Source organism: Typopeltis vanoorti, chromosome 15 (assembly GCF_054136105.1).
Source record: "Typopeltis vanoorti isolate ZY-2024b chromosome 15, IOZ_Tvanoo_1.0, whole genome shotgun sequence".
NCBI classification, from domain to species: domain Eukaryota; kingdom Metazoa; phylum Arthropoda; class Arachnida; order Uropygi; family Thelyphonidae; genus Typopeltis; species Typopeltis vanoorti.
The window spans coordinates 98,076,958-98,096,309 of record NC_143563.1 but is presented as its reverse complement, the minus strand read 5'-3'; the positions used below and the strand labels follow the sequence as shown (position 1 = coordinate 98,096,309).

The window sequence follows — 19,352 nt, the reverse complement described above, 5'->3', positions numbered from 1 at the left end:
AAATAAACAAGCCATTAAATAGAAAGATATAAATCACATGAAACTAAAAATACTACATTATAATCGAGGATATCAAATAGGCATTGTAACTAGGGCATCCAAAATATCGGAACACACAAAACTATGTTAGGAAAATGCCTTTTAATGACAGAAAGTCTACGTTTATCAAGCTTAAGCTGTATAAATTACACATTAATCATTTTATAACTCATAATGTCAGCATCCATTGTCCAAAAAATATCTTGGATACCTTTTGATTCCGAAGAAAATACATTACAAAAAAATGGTTAACTATAAGAAAAAAATGACTCACCAGTGTTTATTTTATCATGCGAAGGTACTTCTTTCTTGTATGACTGTTATAGCTTCAGCTAAAATGAATGTTATAGATTGAAGGTAACAGGAAAAAGCCTCTTTGTCAGTAAATAATAACACTTCCACTTATGTTCCACAAACTATCACATTTGTTAAAACACAAATTCAGAAAAAGATGCAATAAGACATTCCTGCTAAGATGTTTTACACAGACCACTTAGCAACACTGAACATCCACTTGAACGCAGTTCTTACAAAAATGATATGCTCTTGAAACACTTGACTGGTACTCTCACAACACAACAGACAAGTTGGAACTGAAGCAGAGTAATGATCTTCTGAGTCATAGATGCAAAATGTGAGGGTGGGAGGAATGGCACCTATAACATTCTGGGAGGTCGCCTTCACACGTGCGTAGCTAGAAAAGAGCAATAAAGGTAACCATTCGGCAGCCTAACCCTCTGGTACCATCGTCCCATAATCAGGACTTTGCGGTTAAATTTTTCGCGCCGCATCGGTTGGGAAGCACTGTCCTAAAGGATTCCTAACTACACCCACTCTGGTCTGCTCTTGGTTCTTTTTGACATTTGATTCAAACATCTATTTTGTTAATCTGTCCTCTCTTCTGTTACCATTTCAGATTAGTCTTGTTTATACAATCTTGATATTCCTCTATTGCAGCATTTCTCAAAATGTGGTCTGCAGCCCACTAGTAGGCTGTGAAAGAATTTATTAGTAAATTTTTTTTTTCATCTTAATTTTGTAAATTTTCAGATAAAGTTTAAATACGATATATTAAAAATCCTAATAATTTAAACAGTTTTTAGATTCCTTTAATATAACAATATGCATGATATTTTGTCACACACTGTATATCTCAACACATGAGTGCATAGTGGTACAGACAGGTCCCCACTCTATGCTGGAAAACTTTATCCTAATTTTCCACTGAAAAATATTAAAGTAGTGTATGCTATGCCAATTATTCCATCTTTGCACTTAGGGGGAGGCATATGAAGACTTGCCTCTCGTGGTAAAATATGGCTTATCAGTAAAGGGTGGGGAGTATAGAACCTAGTGAGCCACTGAGTAATATGCATTTTTAAAGTGGATCATGGCTAGAAAACTGTGAAAAATGCTGCTTTATAGGTTCTAAACATTTTGCCCATATTCAGAAATTTTCTTGAAATTTCAATTTCACAGTTGGGTTCCTACCTACTAATAAAATTGGCAAACTTATCTTCTTTAAAATAAACCAATTCCACTTTTACCTAATTTGGCCAGAGAAATCAGTAATTACATAGAGATTTCAGAATACCAAAATTGTTGATGTAACCATGTAAATCTGGTGTTGAACAATATAGAATGAACATGAACCTCCCTACCGGCAGAAGGTGGATGAAATAGTGAGACCAAATTTCACTTCTTATCCATGTTATTCAATAGGTGTTACAGAATCGGATAGAAATTTAGCTGGATGTCTATAGACTTCCTGGCCAGTTGAGGGGTTAAAATGAATGGCTTCCCTTTTCCAGTTCCACCACCCAAGCTGAAAGTCAGTTATTTGTTATAAATGGCAGTCTAATGAAAGTCACTCATCTGCCAACCAGAATATTAGATAACATTCTCATCCTCTCTTTTCTTAACCAGTTCTCTTCCAAGTATATTGCAGAAGTCACCTTTCCTCCTAGTAACTCAGACCTTAATAATGTTTATATATGTATATCCCTGTATAATGGTACTAAGTGGGATGACCTCTGACAGACTTTCGCTCTTTCTTTTTATGGTTAGATTATTTCTATTCTTTAAACCACCCACCTGCTCTGAGTAAGTTACATAAATTATTCTCATTGGAAAGAAGCCTTCATTCTCCATTTCATCTAAAATTCTTGTTCACTATGTCATGTTTTAACAACTGTTATACTATGATAGTTCAGAAAAAAATGTGGCATACCAAAAGTATTTTGAGACAAGCTTCTCAGTGTGCAACAAAATGCAAATATAACTCTGAAATGGCCAAATACAGAAATCTTGCCTCTTGTACAAATGGCAGTTGTGCATCATCTGGTATCCTTTAAAGACCAACAGGCATGACTTCTGCTCATATGTTTCTCTTGCACATCTAGATGGCACCATTGTAACATGTTAAGATAGTGCTATCCTGTTAGAATTATTCCTCTCATACATTTCCTACATAGATGACTAAGGCATATCATTGAGTGTGCTACCAGAAAACTGCATCACTTGCTTCCATGGTCTGTCCCTAGAAAGACTTATTGTTATTGTATAGGCTCCTCCTTCTCGGAATCAAAGAACTCATTGAAGGAAGGCTCTTCTAAGTCACACAGTGCCTAATTACCTACCAATGATTATCTTGAGCACATTCAAAGAAGACACTTCCTATTCCTGATGAAGCATTCTCTCCATCTATTTCTCAGACTTTTGTAGACTTATTTCTTTGGTCTGTATTTATATACAAAATGGAGTAAATATATAGTCATCAAATTTTGAGAAATTGACTGAATATTATCTTGGTTACTGTGCACTAAATCTTTTAGCTTATGTCCACAGAAACAAGTTGAACATAAGTAAGCAGTAATGTAAATATGGTTTTATCAAAGGCAGAGAAAAAGAGAAAGATTTTCTTATGCCTACCTTTTCTTTGTTCAATGAAAGTGTGCAGAAAGAGAGATTGTAACCTTAATAGAATGTTTAAGATTGGAATATTGTGATTTCGTGTAAGGACTCTAGAAGCCTAGTTTAGAGAGAGACAGATTAAATTCCAAGACATGAATGTAGAAAATTAGAGTATGACCTGAACTTCTGTGTAAAGTGCATAACCTTAGCAGTATTGTATCCTTAATCTTTGTATTACTTTTGTTTAAAAATTATGTGGACTTGGTACCTATGCTTGTTTAAGATAGAAGTTGGAAAAATTGAGTGTATATATTTTATCTGAAATTGACATTGAAGTTAACGCATGATAGAATTAATCTTGATAGTGTTGAGACATTAGCCTTTGTTTCGTCTTTGTTCGAGTGCTACGTGGAACTGTTATCTAAGCTTGTTGAAAAAGAATTAGAGAGATTGAGTGTTTATGATTTAACTGAAATTGATTTAGAAGTGAACATATGTCTGAATTATTCATGATATGTAATTTGTTCAGTGCATAATTAAATGTTTTCTTTTGATTTAACAATTGGCTTGTCTGAAATCATTTTCTACTGCACCCCCCATTAAAATCGAACCACAGCAGGAGGTATTTTGGAAGGGAGGTCACGACTGTAAACTGAGATAGGGATAGATTTGAGACTTGAGTTAATTTTTATAAGATTCAGAAATAAGGATACAGTTCAGAGCTCGGTACTGGTTCTTTGATTCTTCACTGGTTGGAAATCTAGAACTTAGGGTGGCGCAGCTAAATAGAAATTTTCCCTGAGTTCGAAGTAAGAACCAGCATTAGCTCGGAAACAAAGGAATTGCCATTGTCTGGTGGGAATCTCTTTGCTTTCAACCCACAAACTTATAGTAAAATACAGCCCCAAGTTAAGAGAAAATTTTAGAATATAACAGAAGCGAGATAAAGGAAGGAAAAGACGCAATTTAACAATAAATATAGAAAGGGGGGGGGGGGAACGTGACAGCTGATACCTGGCAATTGTGGGTATTCACAGCTCTGTTCAGGTGAAATGAGCCTTGTATCCTTACAAAATCATCTATGGCCATACAGCATCCAACTCCCCTTGAGCAAGGAATGTTAAAGTGAATGTCCATTGATTTTTAAAGTCCTGCAAGTGCAACTCCTGTGTCAGGGTTATCTTGAATGGGTAGAAATGCAGAATCTTCTGTAGAATTTGCTAGACAGTTGTATAAGCCACATCCATCTGTCTTAATAGAGTACGTGCACTGCAGGATGGCCTGCTCCACAACTGCAGTAGCAACTTCATTCACTTATTGTGAACTGATTGGTTTACAACTTTCCATGTTTCTCAATGATCCCATTTCTTCAGAACAACTAAACATTCGTTACAGAGCACATTAGTGGACCTCACTAACATTCAACAATTTCGCAAAGTGCGGCAACAGCATTGTAATTGTTTAGGTAGTACAGCTTCGTGAGCAAAGCATGTTGGGGCAAGGTTAGTGTCATCACTGTGAATGGTATTAACAACTAGAATGAAGGGGGGGGGGAGTCCTGTGTCCATCTTTTTTAGACCCTCCTGGCACCCCAAGATGGGTGATATGCAAATCCCATGCGTTTGGTGTTTACAATGCCCCTGGTGGTGAATTTTGGAACTTTTTTCCTCTCAGATATCGATTTTGCATGATGCACAATGTATTCCCGCAAGGTTTCACAGCATTTCGATCACTGAATGGTGCTCCACAAGCCTTTTAAACAGGGATACTTTAATTTTGATAACACTGTGTGTACATGTACACACACACACTAAACACATTACATAATATTTCTGGTGCACTTTCTTTTGTTAACCAGATCTCACTAATGACAGGTCCATTTCTGGTCTGTTTACCTTAGTTGTGAATAAATTTTTGATGCTGTCAGACCCAGTACTCCCAAAAATACATCCCCAAGTATTTTCACTGGAAGATAAATATTGTTTCATGGTCTCAATAGCTGTATAAATTCCATTTCCTTCTCTCCTTGTGCCTTTTCTTCTTTTTAGTATGTCCACCTCATTGTAAGATTGATGTTTTACATAACGTTTACTCCTGTGCTCATCCTGTTTACTCAACAACCAACTATGTATTTTGTCCTGTTTTCTTTTATCTCACAGCAAATGTGCTGTGATTTGCAATTCTTCTGTTGTCATTAGCAAAACTCTCTCCCCGGTCTTGTTCTTTTTATCCTCCCTAAAAATATACTCTGTTAAGCATCTCACTGAATTCCAATTCAGGCTAATTAATATCAAAAATTCTTCATCCTTGTTCTTAATATTTGGCTTTAGTATACATACATGGGTCAACAGGTATCCTTGTATTTTTTTAATGGGTATCTCATTCAGATTAGAGACCTAGGAACTGCATTTTGTGATCTTTCTATATCTAATACTCACCTTGAGGATGCCTGCACACATTCTTACTTTTGTCTTCCTAATAGTTTAAGTTTCTATGATATTGCACATCCATTCTCTCAGTGAATAAAACTTTCTCCAGACTCCAAATCCATTTGGAGTCCATCTGCCATATGCAAGTTCTATCAAATTTGTTCCAAATGTCTACTCCTCTTTCTCCTACACAACCTGCAAATTGACTTATTTGCAGTCTCGATTCAATGTTTATTGCAGTACCGCGGCAAAAAATTTACAATATCACATCTGCTATCTCTCTTTTTTTTTTTTTTGCATTCTTTATTCATTTATTCTAGCCAAAATGATTAACTTTTATCTATTGAAATCCAGCAACATTGCTAATTCTTTAATCTTCACATCAGGAGAGCACGATTGTGATGCACTTATCAAGCACAACTCTTTATCATGGAATTGCTATACAATATTATCTCCATGGTCTTTTTTCACTTTTTAATATTCTTCTTACATTTCCCTTATATTTTATGATTTTACTTTTGTTATTTTCCCTTTGATAAAAAAAAAAAAAAATAGAGCCTCTGCAGCTCAGTTTCTTTGATGAGATGTTTTGGTTGGAAAGACGTGAGTTCAAATTCTATCTAAGATGCAAAGAACCATTTTCAGGGACTTTTCATTTGATATGAGTTAGCCAATCTCTTGTCCAGAAAGTTTTCAACCAACAACCTGGTGAACCAACCTGAATAACAGATACAGTTTACATGCCTTGTCCTAAAATTTGGGTTATAACAGCAATATAGAGGTTGTTGGTTTTAATAAATCCTGAAGTTACTGCCTTTTATGTCTATTTACATTATTATACGAAGTCATTGTTGTACTATGTTTTTAGGGTTCTGTTTTTTATGCTAATTATGAAAATGGTACCAATTGTTCAGCCACCTAGTCTTTAAGTGATAACCGAGTTTAGATTTTTAAAAAATAGGGGCTTTTATTGTGCCTGAATCATGTCTCCTGTATACTCTCTCTCTTTTTTTTTTTTCTTCAAGATTATCATTTTTTATCATCATCATCATCATCAAATTCCTGCCATGTACCCTCAAGGGGTGTACAGGATATGACAGTACTACATGAAAAAATTACATCATTACTAACTTCCTATCTACAATTTTCCTCCAAATCAGTCTGTTACTTGTCAAGACTCCAACATTATCAGATCTTATATTTCTATCGTCTAAGGCACTTTGTACCGTATCAATCCACCTATATCTTGGTCTTCCTCTGGGTCGTTTTCCTGCCAACCTGGCAGAGAACACTTGTTTTGCTAATCTTTCCTCTCCCATTCTATTTAAGTGACCATACCATCTGAGATTAGCTCTGCTAACGCATTCCTGGATGCTGACAATGTCAAGTTCTTTCCTAATATCCTCATTTTTAATATGATATTGCCATTGATGCCATCTGTTCACGCCTCTAATCTTTCTCAGAACTCTCATATCTGCGGTCTCTAGTCTTTGGTCAAGTGTTTTACTTCTGACCCAGCTCTCAGATCCATAAGTTAAAATTGGTTTGAACACAGTCTTGTATACAGCTAATTTAGTGTTCCGACTAATTTCTTTCTTATTCCATATGAATTTATTCAATTGACTTCCCACGATACCAGCTTTGCTGATTCTGTTGTCTATTTCTATATTTAGTTTACCATCTTCAGTAAAAATTGTGCCTAAGTAGCTGAAATGTTTTACTTGTTCCACAGGTTTTCCATTCACAACACAGTTGACATTTTCAATGATTCTGCCTATTTTCATTGTCTTTGTCTTTTTATTGCTGACCTTCATACCATATCTATTACAACAGCTATTCAATTTAGTCAGAGAATCTTGCAGACTTGTAGCGGATTTATTTAGAAGTATAACATCATCCGCATAAAGCAAAGAGCTGACATTAACATCTCCAATTTTGATATCAGGTTTAATACCACATTCCTTCATAATGTGATCCATATAGATAATGAATAACAGAGGGGATAACGTACATCCTTGTCTCACACCAGATTTAACATTAAACCATCTTCCTGTACTTCCTTCAATTCTAACTGCAGACTCACAACTCAAATAAAGACTAAGTATTGCTTGATATAATGCCCCATTGACACCATATAACTGCAGCGTATTGAATAGCTTCTCTCTTGGCACCTTGTCATATGCCTTTTCCAAATCGACAAAACTTAAATACAGATCTTTGTTATATTCCCATGCTTTCTCCACTATTTGTCGTAAAGTGAAGATCTGATCGTGACAGCCTCTATTTGGCCTGAATCCAGCTTGTTCTTCACCAAGCTTTTCTTCCACAATTCTTCTCAACCGTTTCTCAAGTATACTTGCATAGATCTTGCCAGGAACACTCAGTTGGGAAATACCTCTGTAATTCTCACATTCAGTTTTATTTCCCTTTTTATATATGGGTACTATGAGAGCTCTACTCCAATCATCGGGAATTCGTCCCTCTGTCCAGGCTTTCTGAACTATGCAGTGCAGCCACTGTAAGACTCTTATACCACCATACTTCAGCATTTCTGGTCGAATATCATCTACTCCTGCTGCCTTTCCACATTTCAAGCCTTTGATGGCTTTTTCTACTTCAAGTATGGATATGTATTCCTGACTGCATGCCTGGTCAGTGTTTTTTATCACTGTGCTGTCATCACTGCTTGTTTCATTTAGCAGTTTTTCAAAGTAATTACTCCATACTTCAAGGATATCTTTTTCTCCTGTTTTCATTTCACCTTTATCATCTCTAATTCCTTTTACAGCACTCTTTCCTCCATTCCTAAGCTTCTTCAACAACCTCCAGAAGATTTTGCCACCTTCTTGATATTTATTTTCTATATTCTTGCCAAAGTCCTCCCATGACTTTTGTTTAGCTAGTTTTACACACTGTTTAGCTTTCTTACATTTGTCTCTGTATTCTGTAAGAGTAAAAGCTGACTTATTTGCCAGGAACTTTTGATATGCTTTCTTCTTTTCCTTCACTGCCTCTTTAACTTCCTGTGTCCACCAGGGAGTTCTGATTTTTTTATCTTTGCACACAACCTCACCACATGCCTCTCTGGCAGAATCAATCAATGTTTCCTTTAGAGTTTGCCACTGAATCTCCAAGGTTTGATTCCTGTTCTCAAACTCTTTCATTTTCTTTTCAATAATATTTCTGTATTTTAGTCTACAGTTTACATCTGAGAGCTGCTCAACTTTTATTCGCTTTAAAACTTTCTTACATGTTATTCTTTTCAATATGAAATTCAATTTTATCCTGCTCAAGACTAAATAGTGATCACTTCCAATTTCAAATCCTCTGTACACTCTGGTGTCCTGCACCAGGGAGAAAACATCACTATCAACAATAACATAGTCAATGAGACTTTTCTTATTCCTAGCCTCTTCTCTCCATGTGAATTTGTGCACATTTTTATGTTGGAACATGGTGTTAGTAATAACCAGTCCATGTCCTGAGCAGAAATCCAACAGATATTTGCCATTATTATTAGCTTTGCTCTTTTCTCCAAATTTTCCCAAAATATTTTTGTATGTCTCACAATCATTTCCTACTCTACTATTTAGATCCCCAACAAGGACCAACTTTTCCTTTTTCATTGTGTCAGTTGCTTTTTCTAAAGCCTCAAAAAATTCCTCCACTTCTACCTTAGTAGAACCTTCTGTGGGACCATAGGCACAAATAAGTCTCATTGTCCAGTTCCCCATTCTCATATTTGCCCACATTACTCTACTTGAGACTGACTGCCATTCAAGAAGATTAGCCTCGTATTTTGTGTTGAATACTATGGCTACTCCTTCTTTTCCTTGATTGTTATTGCCTGAATATAACATTTTGTATTTATTGCTCAGAAAGATCTCACCAGTTTTGGTCTTTTTTGTTTCAGTCACCCCTATTATGTCGATCTGGTACTTATCTAATTCCTCAGCTAGCTCCATTTCTTTGCCATTCAGGCTTCTTACGTTGATAGTACCGATCTTTAACTCTGGTGATGTTGAGTTGGGGTTTGTTTTCAGATTTGTTCCAGTAGCTGACTTTTCGCTGTTCGCCCTGGTTCCCTGGCAAAAACAACGGGGTCCTTGTTTAACCGGGCGACGCCCCAGCCGGCATGAAATTTTGTCATGTTGTACCATCATTTTTTATTTTGGTTTAACCAATAAGAATACAATTTGGTCGGCTAAATCCCAAATTGCCAGCCCATCCTCGTTCGTTCAGTATCAAAGTAGATACCCAACAGGGTGCACCATGAGAAGGTGAAGATTGGACATTAGGTCAGAAGCCCTGGTCGGTTCTCCGCATTCCTTTAAAGGCTATGTGGAGGTCTCCTCTCAGTTATACAGCTTTGACCCTTATCATTGTTTCATTTATCATTTAATCACTTGATTTCATTTAGTTAGCCTTGTATATTTTACTCATGCTTGTTCTTAATTGTTAGTACATAACAATTAAGAACAAGCATAAGTAAAATATACAAAGTTAACTAACTGAAACAATTAATGATAAGAAATTATATGATAACAAGTATATGAAGAAAAAAAAAAGAGAGTAAACAGGAGATGTGATTCAGGCACAATGAAAAATGCCTATTTTTCAAAAATCTAAACTCAAATATCACTTAAAGACCAGGTGACAACAATTGTTACCATTTTCATAATTAGCATAAAAAAGCAGAACCATCATCATCATCATCAAATTCTTGCCATGTACCCTCAAGGGGGGGGGGGTGTACAGGATATAATAGTACCACATGAAAAAAATTACATCATTACTAACTTCCTATCTACAATTTTCCTCCAAATCAGTCTGTTACTTGTCAAGACTCCAACATTATCAGATCTTCTATTTCTATCGTCTAAGGCACTTTGTACCGTATCAATCCACCTATATCTTGGTCTTCCTCTGGGTTGTTTTGCTTCCAACCTGGCAGAGAACACTTGTTTTACTAATCTTTCTTTGCCCATTCTGTTTAAGTGACCATACCACCTGAGATTAGCTCTGCTAACGCATTCCTGGATGTGTTGACAATGTCAAGTTCTTTCCTAATGTCCTCGTTTTTAATATGATATTGCCATTGATGCCAACTGTTCACGCCTATAATTTTTCTCAGGACTCTCATATCTGCAGTCTCTAGTCTTTGGTCAAGTGTGTTACTTCTGACCCAACTATCGGATCCATAAGTTAAAACTGGTTTGAACACTGTCTTGTATACAGCTAATTTAGTGTTTCGACTAATTTCTCTCTTATTCCATATGAATTTATTCAATTGACTTCCCACCATACCAGCTTTGCTGATTCTGTTGTCTATTTCTATATTTAATTTACCATCTTCAGTAAAAATCGTGCCTAAGTAGCTGAAATGTCTTACTTGTTCCACAGGTTCTCCATTCACAACACAGTTGACATTTTCAACAAAACTTTAAACTTCATTGTCTTTGTCTTTTTATTGCTGACCTTCATACCATATCTATTACAATGGCTATTCAATTTAGTCAAAGAATCTTGCAGACTTGTAGCGGATTTATTTAGAAGTATAACATCATCCGCATAAAGCAAAGAGCTGACATTAACATCTCCAATTTTGATATCATGTTTAATACCACTTTCCTTCATAATGTGATCCATATAGATAATGAATAATAGAGGGGATAATGTACATCCTTGTCTCACACCAGATTTAACATTAAACCATCTTCCTGTACTTCTTTCAGTTCTAACTGCTGACTTACAACTCAAATAAAGACTAAGTATTGCTTGATATAATGTCCCAATCACACCATATAACTGCAGCGTATTGAATAGCTTCTCTCTTGGCACCTTGTCATATGCCTTTTCCAAATCGACAAAACTTAAATACAGATCTTTGTTATATTGATGGTACAAAATAAAAAGCAGAACCTTATAAGAAAAATATATATCTGCTATTATTTTGTACTCTTCTTCTTCCTATCATGGATTTAGGCCAAGTTTTGTGTTACAAATTTTTGCTGTTTCCCCTTTATTACACAATTGTATATCCATACAATCATTTTGATAGTATTGTCTATCGATTCAGATTTTTTTTTTTTTTATATTGTAAAATATGTATGTATTGTTTGGATCTTTTATCTTTATACTTTAATTTACTTATAGTTCCTCTATGTGATGTTTCTTAACTATTATTTAATTTCTTCTCAGTCGCATAATCAACTCTTGGCCACCACTTAAATTACTGATAGAGTGTGCAAACTTAGCTGACAAAGGGATTCCCTCTGACAAGAGCCAATTCCTTTGTTTCAATTCTGGTGCTAATCCTTCTTCAAATTTAGGAAAAATTTATTTGATTATGCTGTGCCATCCAAAATTCTAGACAAGAGGAAATTTCATTGTCAAGGATCTAGCAATCAGAAATGCACACTATTCCTTAAATCTATATTTTCTGTTCTAAACTTTAATGTTATTCAAATCTTAAATTTTTCTGCAGTTGTGGCTATCTTAATTACATTAATTCCACACAGATTCAAATTTTCGTGAGCGGTGCATTGAGACCAAGATCAGGCAGGCTATTTGATTGACAAAAATGGATTTATTCATTGAACTAAGTAAGATACAAATAACATTTATGTGGTTAAAAACTTAAAGCTATCAAGCAGGCTAACATTAGTTAACAAAACATCTCCATCTCCTTTACATCTTATTACACAATTCTATATCTCTTATAAAGCTAAGTTTAAACTCCTTCTAATTGCTTAACATTTCCAGTTAATCATTCAACAATTCTCAGAACTAGGAACACTCCATCTCCTTTACATCTTATTACACAATTCTATATCTCTTATAAAGCTAAGTTTAAACTCCTTCTAATTGCTTAACATTTCCAGTTAATCATTCAACAATTCTCAGAACTAGGAACTAACAGACTATGCATGCTATAATTCATTTAACACAATTCGTTACAATTCTCAATCCTATAACTTTACGGTTCCCCTTTAAAATTCTGGTTTTCTAAAGTCCTATCATGCACTGTAAATCTAGTAACTAATCGGTTCTTTTCTCAGATTCCTATTACTCCTCTCAGTACACAAGTAAATTGAATAAGGTACTACTTTACCAGGGATTCTGGAATTCCTTGGCTTTCCCCTGGATAGTCTGTAGGATGTTGGGTTTCGTTGATCCTACATCTGCATAACTCTTCCTAATAAAATGGACTTCCGGGTTCTGTCAAGACTCGGTTCCTTCAGTGTAGACAAATGTGGTCTGCCGTGATCGGATCAAATGGTTCCGCATAACTTCTCGGTCTACGCTGCATTCTCCGCAGAGTCGAGGTCTATACTCGAACTGGATTTCTGCTTGACTGCCGAGTTGCCTACTGACATCGTCCGCTTCAGTCGTACTCCTACCACCATCCTCCGGAACTAGATGACCAGCACAATGGGGAAAAAAGGGAGAAAAAGCCTCGAGTTTGCGTCGCCCAGCTCTATATATCTTTGTCATGATGTTCTCCCTCTTACATCAAATTCTTTCTCTCGGCACCTAAATTTTCTTGCACCCAGTGCCTTCACTCCTAGCGTGTTTGCAGGTAACTTCCACGTGCAATTCAGTCCTTGTGTACGTGACTGCCTCAGGCCTTCATTCCTAATCTGCTTGGTTCACTAGTAGTATGACTCAGATATTCGCACACTAATATAATCCTTACATATTTTCAAGTTCTGATAACTTCGCAAGAACTAATAACAGTACAAGGCATATTTTTATTTAAGTTATGAACTTTATCGATAATTCACAATCAACTTTAATTTTACTAATGTACAAATATTGCTCCTGGAATTTTGTTACTTGTTAGATCTCAATGAAATAATTTAGAATAAATTCTCTTTCATTCAGGATTTAACAATATTTACTTCCTTGGTAATTTGTTGATTTTTATATTTCTTCGTCTGTTTTGTGATCCGGCATAGTATATCTAGATGTTTTTCTAAGGAATTTCATTTCTGCACTTAGAACTTGTTTATCAGTATTTTTATATTGTCCATGTTTTGCTCCCATCATAAAATTGGGAGCAAAACATAAAACACAGAACATTATGTAGTATGTTTTTATATTAGGGCTTGGCCAGCTAAAATTTTACAGGTATTTGCCATTATTATTAGCTTTGCTCTTTTCTCCAAATTTTCCCAAAATATTTTTGTATGTCTGACAATCATTTCCTACACTGCTATTCAGATCCCCAAAAAGGACCAACTTTTCTTTTTTCATTGTGTCAGTTGCTTTTTCTAAAGCATCAAAAAATTCCTTTACTTCTACCTTAGTGGAACTTTCTGTGGGACCATAGGCACAAATAAGTCTCATTGTCCAATTCCCCATTCTCATATTTGCCCACATCACTCTACTTGAGGCTGCCTGCCATTCGAGAAGATTAGCCTCGTATTTTGTGTTGAATACTATGGCTACTCCTCCTTTTCCTCGATAGGGATTTCCTGATTATAACATTTTGTATTTATTGCCCAGAAAGATCTCGCCAGCTTTTGTCTTTTTTGTTTCAGTCACCCCTATTATGTCGATCTGGTGCTTATCTAATTCCTCAGCTAGCTCCATTTCTTTGCCATTCAGGCTTTTTATGTTGATAGTACTGATCTTTAACTCTGGTGATGTTGAGTTGGGGTGTGTTTTCAGATTTGTTCCAGTAGCTGACTTTTCACTGTTCACCCTGGTTCCCCTGGCGAAAACAATGGGGGGGGGGGGCTTGTTTAACTGGGCGATGTGCCAGCCGGCATGAAATTTTGTCATGTTGTACCATCATTTTTTATTTTGGTTTAACTAATAAGAATAAAATTTGGTCGGCTAAATCCCAAATTGCCAGCCCATCCTCGTTTGTTTGGTATCCAGGTAGATACCCAACAGGGTGCACCATGAGAAGGTGAGGATTGGACATTAGGTCCGAAGCCCTGGTCAGTTCTCTGCATTCCTTTAAAGGCTATGTGGAGGTCTCCTCTAAGTTATACAGCTTTGACCCTTAAACACCCCGATCTATTTTATGACCTATTAAACCAGTGTTAGTTATCATTTGTCATATTCATTTTTTGATCAAAAAATTCGACTCATTTACCCATCATTGTTTGACAAACCCAAAGTTTTGTTATTGCAGAAAATAGAAATGTAAGCAGAAGTTATAAGATTAATTGCAGCGTAACAACACATCCATAAGGAAAATATTTTGTTTAATATGTACAGAATTTTCATCTACTAATCACAGTTATTGTCAATGCATACAAATGAATTTTTCCCTGTGTAAGGGAAAAATTCCTGTCTATGGCGTGAGGAACCTTTATCCGGTCTCTTTTGACTAAAGCTGAGTTAGCCTGTCTCATACGGAGGTAGAAGCTTTTTTCACCCGGAAAGGGTGAAAAAAAAAGGGCTTTTTTCACCCAGTTACAATCATGAATACTTACAACAATATGTGGAAGAAATAGGGTCTTCACCACATGTCATTATGCCTGTAGTTGACTATGAGTCACATCATGATAGTCAACCTCTTAGATAGGAGATGACACATGAATGGGAAGTGTTATTAATCTTATCGTTATGAAGTTGTTTATTATCAAGTGTTATTTATGGGTGTGAGTGTGCATATTCTACTAATGTTATAAATTTTCTTTGAACCTTATTTTACAAAAATCCTCTTCCTTTTTTTTTTAAACAGGCTTTGGATAATGAAAAAATTTTCCAATTATCGTTTTGAGACTGAAATAGCATACAATAATCAGCGAATCCAGCAGCTGAAAACGCAAAGGAAATCTATGATTGAATATGTAAAAGAAAATATGAAATATAACGAAGCAAAAAAGTTACTGGATAAATTTGATATTGACAGCTTGCCAGTAAGTTTTTCATTGTTATTGTTTGCTGGTATTAATTTTGTGTAAAAGTATTAAATGAAGCAATTAAGCTGTTTTTAAATTTCTTATCAATAGTAAACATTTTGGATATTTAACAAATGAAATGTTTATTCTATAGATCTGTAAATTAAACATGTCCATTTATGGAGTAAATGGTTCAGTAACCTGTTGTTATATCAAGCAATACTTAGTCTTTATTTGAGTTGTAAGTCAGCAGTTAGAATTGAAGGACATACAGGAAGATGGTTTAATGTTAAATCTGGTGTGAGACAAGGATGTACATTGTCCCCTCTGTTATTCATTATCTATATCCATCACATTATGAAGGAAAGTGGTATTAAACCTGATATCAAAATTGGAGATGTTAATCTCAGCTCTTTGCTTTATGCAGATGATGTTATACTTCTAAATAAATCCACTACAAGTCTGCAAGGTTCACTGACTAAATTGAATAACTGTTGTAATAGATATGGTATAAAAGTCAGCATGACAAAAACAATGAAAATAGGCAGAAACATTAAAAATATCAACTGCATTGTGAATGGAGAACCTGTAGAAGAAGTAAAACATTTCAGCTACTGGCACGATTTTTAGTGAAGATGATAAATTAAATATGGAAACAGACAGCAGAATCAACAAAGTTGGTATGGTAGGAAGTCAAATGAATAAATTTATATGGAATAAGAGAGAAATTAACCAAAACACTAAATTATCTGTATACAAGACAGTGTTCAAACCAATTTTAACTCTCTCATGCATGAATTTTTATATTCATTTATAAAAAATTAGAATGGCATGGTGTACCATTTAATCTTACAGTATAAGAATTCATTAATTTTGCTAAATTTGTGTCCTGTGTATGTTAAAAATACCATTAGTGCATGATGTCTTCATCTGAGGACATCATGCACTAATGGCAACAGACTACAGACATATTTCTATGGAAATTACTTTGACTAAGGAATTTATTTTCATTGAAAGACATTACAAGTATGACAAAACAGATTATAAATAATTTATATTTTGCTGAAACACTGCATGAATGATCAAAATTTGGATTACTTGGTTAATAAAAAAAAAAGTAGAACAATTAGAATTTGCAGTGGAGCTATGTAAATCAAGAACAGTCTTATTCTATTTGCCTCATTTTGTATGGAATGACTGAAAGCATTCCAGACAGATTAGAACTTCACATCTACTACAGATGTATCTTGTTTTACTCTTGCAGTGTAAAACAGTTTTACTCTTGCAGTGTAAAACAGTTTTACTCTCTGCAATGATTGGCATTAGAAGTGTCCACTGCTGTCAAAACGTTGGTCATGTGGCACATAGTGAGTTTTGCATTTCTTTAGTTCTGGTGGTGTCTGACTTGAAGGGCCTCCTCGTTTCTTTGTACCTAGCTGAGCTAAACCTTGATATATCAAAGCAGTTGCCACTTGATTGGAATTCCAACAAATCCAATTTTTCTTCCCATTTCCAAATGATCTGTGCATTACAAACAAGTATGTTCAACATATGGTAAAAAATTCTCATATACCATCATGTGTTCCTGGTATCATTTCGATACAAAGTCACAAGAGAGTCCATAAGGTCCACTCCACCCATGTGTTTGTTATAAACAACTATGCTGCAAGGTAGTGGAATTTCAACATACTTTTTTTCTTTTTGGCTGAACCTTTGACATACACTGATAGCCTCCTTTCCTGAGTAGCTAGATACTACATGTACTATTGGGTTATCAACCCATCTAGTGACAGCAATGCCATCAGAGGATATGATGGCATTGCTGACATATTTCCTCATCCCATCTTCTGCAAATCCTTCTCATTTTTCAGTTTCTTGTCAGCACCTTGAAGTAGATTTCTTCTGCATGTACCCACATAATAAATATAATCTTTATTTAGTTTCTTAATTGGGGGATGCTCATGAAGAAGTTGTCTGTGTATACCTTGAAGTTCTTACCAGCAAGATCATGACAAAGCCTAAGTACTACATTTTCACTTGCACTGAATGAGTCTGAATTTTGTCTTCCAGGATCTGCACCTACATAAAGATCAAAAGAATATACATAACCTGAAATGCCCACCCACATTTTGAAACCCCATTTTTTTGGTTTCTTAGGTAAGTATTGTTTGAGTTGTGAACATTCCTTGAATGGAATCATAATTTCATCTACAATCTGAAATTCTTCTGGACTGACAGCGTTGTAAAACTCGATGTAGCTTAGAAAAACCAAAGCGCTTTACATTGATTTTTATAGAGGTCAAGTCTTATGAGAATGTTACAAAAAATAACCTTGTTTGTCTCTGTGTATTTTATTAATATAAATAACCCTATGGGAATTGATTGTATTTATTGTTTTAACTAAAGTTTCCGGAACATCAAAAGCAATGCTTTGCTATCGGAAGTTTGTATAATAGCTATGTATAAGAACACAAGAAAGTTGTTTATGATTAAGTGTGTAAGAAATTTGTTTGTAAGCTCTGTGCATGAACACCTTCAAAGCTAGTATCAAAGAGGTCCGCTAGGTTCAGAGAAGTTTCCGCTGCCTGACAAGACAAGGAAAAAAGAGCGCATGGAGGAGAAGAAAGAACGGGCCCGCATTAACAAAGGGTCAAGGAGAACTGCCAATTTCTTTGGGGTTTACAACCCTTGGTGCAAGGTGCAGAGAAGGGAAAATAAAAGAGGACTGAGCCAAACATCGGGAGGCAGTCTCCAGCAGAGAACTAGGGGCAGTTTCTGGGAGAGAACCAGAGGAGGCAAGGTCCAGTTGTTGACAGAGGGGAGGCGAGATCCAGTTCCTGAAGCAGGAGAGGCGAAGCACTGTTACCTAAGCGAGCCAGTTGGCGGAGAACCAGAAGTATACATACTGATCGAGAGAAACAGACTTTATGGCGAGCCCACACCAGAAGAAAAAATTGGGAGGTCAACTGAAGCCAAAAGCCCCAGAACGATCTTCAAGTCTGTATGCTGAAACTTTTAGCCTGAGCTTTGAGTACCGGGAAAATTGCAGTCCAGGACCTCCAATAATCCGACGAATAAAGCCCCCTGAAGCAAGACCTATGATGAAAGAAGATTCATAGAGACTTTGATGCAGGACTTTTTTTTTGGAAGTTGACATGACAAAGAGCCTCCGTAAGTGTTCCAATCTTTAATGTAAATTCTTTTGTAACCTAGGAAATATGTCATAGGTGGACTGATAAGAAATAGTAATAAGAAATATCTATAAGAGAGTCCTCTGAATTGTTGTTAACTGGAATGTAAATTGTAAGATAACTTGCCATAGCTAGCTAATCTCTAGAGTCCTCTGAATTGTTGTTAACTGGAATATAAATTGTAAGATAACTTGCCAGAGCTAGTTAATCGCTTTATAAGTAAATTAGTCTCAGCAATTTGATTTTCTTAAGCAGAGAAGTAACAGAGTAAATATATTGTTTAGTTGTTTAATATTGAAAAAAGAAAGTTTGTTTCGTTATGCCAGAAGGATAGGTAGAGAGAGAGAGAGAAGAGTAACCTCCCTATGACTTATTTAATGTACTTTATTTTAAATGTAAATAAATGTGTTTTTATTATATATTAATAGAGTGCCGCCTGATTGTTTATTTTACAATGCACTGTTCCTAAAAAAATATCGGACTTCTGAGCAGGAAACCAAGTGAGATAGCCGAAGCGTAAAGTTAAGTGCAAAATAGACCATGACTGTTTGTGTACTGAAGGAATTTGTGTTAGAGACAGAGAGAAATCAACTGGCCGTATTACTGAGTTTTATGCCAAGAAAAAGATATTAGTGGCGCAGTCTTAATAAAATTAATTTTCTAGTATCCATAGGCATAAGGCTTGTAGTGGGAAAGGTAGATAAACATTATAGCAAGAAAGGTTATGAGAGAGAAAACGTGCACTGCTAATTAGAATAACGGTGTTTCAAATGGCAGTAACCAAGCAAGGCTTTATAAATAACAAGTAATAGCACACAGTTTACAGCAGCATGAAATGTTTCATGAAACTTTTGCAGCACTGGTCTTATATGTATTGCTTTGTCTTTATTGTTGGTAGGTATTATGTCTGAATCAAC

At 35.6% G+C, this 19,352-nt stretch overlaps 1 protein-coding gene across 1 annotated transcript in view; it reads left to right on the top strand.

Moving 5' to 3' along the window:
- LOC150099019 (endoplasmic reticulum junction formation protein lunapark-like) overlaps positions 1-19,352 on the top strand; it is a 93,666-nt gene that overhangs the window by 51,065 nt on the left and 23,249 nt on the right. The window contains exon 5 of the mRNA XM_090405575.1: positions 15,085-15,262. Coding sequence (XP_090261701.1) covers positions 15,085-15,262 — 178 coding nt within the window. The remainder of the gene's footprint in view (positions 1-15,084; positions 15,263-19,352) is intronic.